Below are 6445 nucleotides of genomic sequence, written 5' to 3' on the forward strand. Positions count from 1 at the left end.
ACGAACTCCCTACAGAGGCTTTACAGCCAGCAAATGCCTTCTCGGTTTTCTCCAGCCAAAATCTTGTCTTGCTAATTCTGCATCGGATTGGACCTGCTTGGCGTCTGCTTCTTCTGGTTCTGATACCTCGACTCCAGGAGTCTTGTTTGCTGCCGTTGGTGCGTCGTGTATGGAACACCTTTGCTTTCCCTGAGCTGATGGATACATTCTGCAAGAGCTTTCTTGATTAGATCCTCACCCTTGCGTCAGGACATAACAGAAAGCAATGTAGAAGTAGCAAGGCAGAGAGGAAGTACGCACAAATGCTTATACTGTAGCTCTGATGGGTGTGTTTGGCTGAGGGGGCTAGGCTAGATGAATTAAGGGCAATTTCTTATATGCCTATGCTAAAACTCACAAATCCCTTATATACTATTACGTGTTATATTAGAGATTTAAGTTTTAGCTAGTGATATATAAAACATTATCCCATGAATAAATGATGCGAATTGAGAAGGAAGGATGAGGAACTTAAGTCTGTTCTTATAAAAGCTTCCATGTCAGTAAAGCACTGGGAAATCAAGGATCCCGGCGCAGAACGTCAGGAGTCAGGACATGTTGATTGTTTGATATAGCATGTGATGTGCGCGTTACATTGGTTCATGTACCAACTTGCATTTGCATCTTTTATGAAAGTTCCCCTTTGGCGTTTGTGGGCAGCACTTAAGCCAAGAATTGCATCCACTTTCATTTCCTTCCATAATTTTATAAATTATTTTTTCTGTGTAATAAAGTCTTATTTAAGGGAGAAGCTTTCCAGTCTACGGAACACGAGTTCGCTTTGGCAGGTTTCATACTTTTAAATACTCTCTCCGTTCAAAAACAGTATACATATTTTTTGGCACGGTATTTAAAGTTGGATTTTGACTAAGTTTTTTTACAAAATATATGATTTATAGCTATAAAAACTATAGTGTAAAATTATTTTGAATCGTAAACCTAGCTATATAATTTTTATACACTAAATATTCTTATAATTTAATTAAACGTTATTCAAAGTACGTAAAATTCAACTTTTTTTAAAAAAAAATGTGTTTACTATTTTTAGACTGATGGAGTATTTTTTAATGTGAGTTTTAGAGAGTTAGACTGCGATTTTAGTCTTCAATTCCTGTCAACTTGCAGAGCACATAACATCAGTGCTGATGTATGTACAGGGAAATGATTTGTCAGTTGGAGGCCAGCGCCCAATCAAATTGCATTCACCTTTTTCTCTTCACTACCTATCCTGTATCATTCCATACAGAAAAACAAACACTACCTAAAGTTTTGGATCTGCAATTCCTGGAAGTCACCATCTACCAACAAAGGTAGAAGGCATACTGAACCTCATTGTCTGCTAACAACAGCATCGCAACAAACTCTAAAAGCAGAAGTGTCAAAATCCTACTCGCCAAGTGTATGGAAGTAAAGAGAAAATATCCGCTATGCCAAGATGTATCCCAAACAATTCAATCACAATAATTTTGTAAAATTATTGCTGCTAATCATTGGTCACTGAAAAAACTTGAATCGGCACAGCTAATACCAGACTTCCCCAGGACGTAAACAACGGACGAAAGAGCTCCTTGCACAGCTCACACAAACATAAATCAGATTAAGAAAAACGGTGCGTAACCAACAGGGAGCATTCTAAAGTTCAGATTCAACCGATATGTTGAAGCTTACGAGCAAGCTACACAGCCAAAGAAAACGATCTATTCAATTTTGGATAGAGGCCTGTTGATCAGCACAAGAAACAATGTGTCCAGCTAATAACCAATATATATAGTGCTTCCACCAGAATTACAAATCTGAAAACACCATTGTGTAACGTCAAGTATCACAATGTGCTATGTGCCAGTGTGCAAACAAAGAATATATACTCAAGTCAAATATATCAAATACATCTTACTGGAGAGCTGTCTGCACAAACCGAATACAATACAAGCTGATACATATAGCTATACCCACTGGTTAAGGTGAATCTATAAATGCAGTCAGTTGATAACATAACAGACCCCAGAAGTCATTTCTGACCTTGGTCTTTATTTTTCACTCGATGCTTCAATTTGAACATAGCACCTCAGGTATCATAAATCCTTAATTAAGCATAAGCATGATTAACGTTTACATGAACACAACTACAACAACAAATGTATTTACTTTCGGTTACTAAGGGAACATGAAAGTTGTGCTAAGAAAACCTGAAATGCGAAGTGGTGCTGTAATACTTAAATGTAGCTCCAACAATCATCTTAGACCCATGCATTGTTATGATTAGCTTGGCCATGTGGCTTTATTGCATCAGCAAGGCAATCAGTAGGAAATAAATGCCATCTACTCTAAGCTCCAGCAAGCGCTATCTAAGACAAGGCATATAGCGGAATAGTATCATGATTATTATGACACAGCATAGCCATTGCCAAAGCAAAAGAAAAGCAAACATCCAGTTTTAGATGTGAATAAAACAAAACAATTGGTTTCCAACATTTAAGCAAAAGTTTCAATCTGCTTTAACTGGTTTACATGACGGTTGACAATTGAACAGGCCATACAACAATGCACTTCTGCAAACACTAATATAGCATCAAAGTGCGTGTTTTTTGTGCCATAAGTTCACTCACTCTTTACATCATAGAATCATTCAGGATCATAAATTGCATGCAAAATCAAGCAATTGAAGGTATAACAAGCAGGCTAACAGTTAAGTCAATGATCAAATGAGGCAGCAAGAAAAAAAATGTACTCTAAGATCAACTATGCATGTCATCCAGTAACACCAAGAAACCACAAATAGACTGAACACATGTTTCGAGCCTCGCTCCTTATTCCAACCAACTCGCTTATCATCTACAGGTTTCTTGGCATATGTCCAAGAAGCAGCAAAGGAAGCTCGGGCAATGCAACGCAAGCATGCGTGCATCCGCTTACCTCTACCCACTTACTTACCATCTCCATCCCTTCCTTCACTGATGGCATCTGCAGCGGCATTGCCCACAGCTATCAACCTCTCCTTCTCTTCCGCAACTGTCGAGACCACTGGCTTATCTGATCTTTGCGACCCAGTCAGCCTGGCAAGCAACACGAAGGACATCCCACCAAGCACGTTGTTCATGCACCGGAGAGCAACAACGGACACCTTGAATATTGGCGCCGGCGCGACCTTGCCGAGCAGGTACTCGATCCCGTTCAACGACTGATACCGCAGGTTGCTGCTGACGCCCATGTGGAGCGCCCAGGTGGCTGCGTTGAGCAGCGTGGGCGGCGGCTTGTTTGGAGTCTCGAACGCCGGGTCCATGCGCTTCCGCATCGCGATGAGCCCGTTCGAGATCGCGGTGCCGGCGAGCCCGGCCGCGAACCCTACAGCCGCGAAGGTTGCGCCCTTGGAGAGGAGCGTCGCGACGCGGGAGCCAAGCGAGTACGCGCCGGGCTCGAACATGTGGCTGGGGAGCGCGGAGGCCACGGACGACGCGGCAGCGGCGACGCCGGCGGTGGGGGCGAGGAGGTACATGAGGACGAAGTTGAGGATGGATCCGACGACGAGGGTGGAGAAGACGAAGTCGAGCTCGTTGAGACCGAAGTTGGGGCGGGAGGCCATGTCGCCGAGCACGCAGGCGGTCACGCCGACGAGCTCCTCCATGAGCACCTTGAACGGGAACTGAGGGTCCGCGGCCACGCGGGCGGCCCACCCGGCCAGGAAGAGGCCGAGGATGCCGCCTTTCCGGGCGTCGCCGCCTGAGTCCGCGGCGTCGCCAGATCCGCCGCCGCCGTACGAGCGCGGGGGCGGGGGCGGGGGGAGCCTACCTCCGGGGCCGGACGGGTACGGGGACAGGAGGCGGAGCAGGGACGCCGAAGAGGAGGAGGAGGAGGCGGGCAGCGGGGAGAAGCAGAAGTTCGCGGTGGGGGCGGTGCGGTGGGGCGCGGTGCGCGGGGAGGAGTCGAGGTGGGCGGGGAGGAACTTGGCGGCGGCGAAGGCCGTGGAGGCCATGTCGATCGGTAGGCGAGGGTATCGCGCGTCCTCGGCCGCTCGTGCGAAACGGCGGCGGCGGGGTAGAGGTGAGTGAGACGGCCTCAGATGGGGAAGGGTTTTTGGGGTTGGTGTAGTGTAGCAGCAGCGAGAGAGATGTTTGGTGAGGGGGTGGATGGTGGCGGGGACTTTGCATCAGTGCGGTGAAATCCCTGCTGTTGAAATCTGCCGCTTGGTTGCTGTACAGTGCAAATTTGGAGCATCTCAAATTGCAGATTTCATTCCTCTGTTTCTTTCGAAAACAATGGCTGGATTTCAATTTGTCAGGACATGGTATTCTACAATTCTAAAAAATAATAATGATTGAGCGACAGATATGTTGCTAGTAATATGAGGTAGTGGGCACGAGCGGATCCAGGGTTATGCTGGGGCTACGAGTTTAGCCTAGAAAATCCAGAAGAAGAAAATAGAAAATTCAGAAAAAAATACATCACTTTAGCTTATAAAATATAAAGTTGTTCAATAGCAAGACACCCAGCACACTAGCATGCCTGGATCCACCCCTAGTAGTGGGAGAAAACATGATATCAGGTACGGGCTTAGAAACAGTAAATATCAAGACAGTAATCATGTGTCTTTTCCACGGACGAGAGAATGAGGAGCAAAGCAAGGAAACGGATGAGCTCCATATAAACAGAATCACAGTGGCAGTGTCTACTACGGATGACCGTTTTCCGACTAACATGCGTTACAGCCCGTGGAAAACTGCAAATGATGGTGTGATATGTTTTGCTAACGAGTATACAAGTGTACATCATGTCCCAGGCAGCCCTTGCGCCTGTACACAATCAGCAATGGTTCAGGTTACATTGCATCTTACCACAACTGTAAGCGAAGTCCAGTAGCGTAAAAATCCCTCGTGGGAACTGCAGCACCAGTTCATCTGACGTCCCCGAGAAGATGGATGTGGAGGTGATATACAGATTGACCTACGTGACAGAAGACAGAAAAATCAGTCAGATTCGGATCACCCCCAAGAAGATGGGTCTAATTAAATCAACTAACGATGCTCACATCCTTTGGGTCCATCATTGATGGCAATCCTGAAGCCATCGTCAAGCCCTTCCTGCTTTGCTACAATTTTTGCAGCATATAGAAGGCAGCGCAGAACCTCGACGTGCCTTCTGCCTGGGAACAAGCACGCGTCGAGATATTGCGGGTAACTTCATTGTTTTTCCATTAGTATTTGCAGTGAACTACAGTGCCAACAGTCTTGAATCACTGAAATATATCCTAGACCTAGGTGTGAGGTTTGATGCATTATACCGTCCAGTACCGATGCTGTCATGCCATTGTCTCCTTCATATTCAGAGAATTCTATGAGGTACAGGGTGCTGAGAGGCAAGCTCTTGAAGGCTTAAAGCCCATCTACCAGCTAGAGCCTACAAGCATATTTGTTCATACTACAACATAAATGGTTATGAACTTATGACATGGTGAACTGTCTGGAAGATTTTAATAGTTTCTTAGAATTTGGTATAAATAAGATCCATACTTCTAGTCATAGTTCTGGGGAAGATAAAAGATCCTTTTAGATAGGATGTGACTTTAGAGTTTCTGTGAAAAAAAAATTTTGTTTGAGGAAGCGGCTGTGGCTATTGAATTTGGTTGTTGGCTTTTACAATAAACTTTAGCTTCTCAGCACACCAAAAGTCAGAAAAACTTCTCTCAGCCTGCTCCACAAACTCATTCATTTTGGCCATAGTTGTTTCCTCTGTCAACCAAAAGCTAAAAAAAACTGAGGCCAAAAGCCAACCCTTTAGATAACTTTTTCTTAAAAAACCAAAAAAAAAAAAACCTATTCAAAGAGGACCAAAGTATTGCTCACAGTTTTACTGAAAGTAATGTGATAACTACAAGTCATGATTCCTAAAACTCTCATGCCACAAATGACAGCACATAATGGAAAATTTCGTTAGCATAGTTGGCGACCTAGGTATATAGTGATAACTACAAGTCATGATGGGATGTTTTTGCCGTCTCCTAGATGACCTCGAGCTGCATGAGATCAAACTTTTGGATAGATGGTACACCTGGTCCAACGAGCGATCCTCTCCGACTCTGGTTCATCTGGATCTTGTGTTTTGCACGGCGCAGTGGGAGGAACTCTTTCCGGATTGCCTCCTCTAGAGCTCCACGGTGGGAATTTCGGATCATTGCCCCCTTCTCTTGGGTCTCAGGGATAATATCAAGGGAAAAGCATATTTCCACTTCGAAAGTTTTTGGCGTGAGCTCGACAACTTTCATGATGCTTGCTCCAAGCATGGTCCTCTTCGGTCGAAGGCGTCTGCTCAGTTCAATGTCTCGCCTTGAAGTTCACCGGTCTTACCCAGGAATTGCAGGCATGGAGCCAACGTACGATCGGCCATGTGAACTTGCTGCTTCAACTGGCTCGGG

At 45.1% G+C, this 6445-nt stretch overlaps 1 protein-coding gene across 1 annotated transcript; it reads right to left on the bottom strand.

Annotated features, from left to right (window-relative positions):
- Window positions 1–2719: 2719 nt before the first annotated feature.
- On the bottom strand, window positions 2720–4151 carry LOC133908978 (protein RETICULATA-RELATED 3, chloroplastic-like). Its single transcript, XM_062351231.1, has one exon. The coding sequence runs from the start codon at window positions 4007–4009 to the stop codon at window positions 2963–2965; it is 1047 nt and encodes a 348-aa protein (XP_062207215.1). The 5' UTR covers window positions 4010–4151; the 3' UTR covers window positions 2720–2962.
- Window positions 4152–6445: the final 2294 nt, after the last annotated feature.

Source organism: Phragmites australis, chromosome 2 (genome assembly GCF_958298935.1).
Source record: "Phragmites australis chromosome 2, lpPhrAust1.1, whole genome shotgun sequence".
NCBI lineage: Eukaryota > Viridiplantae > Streptophyta > Magnoliopsida > Poales > Poaceae > Phragmites > Phragmites australis.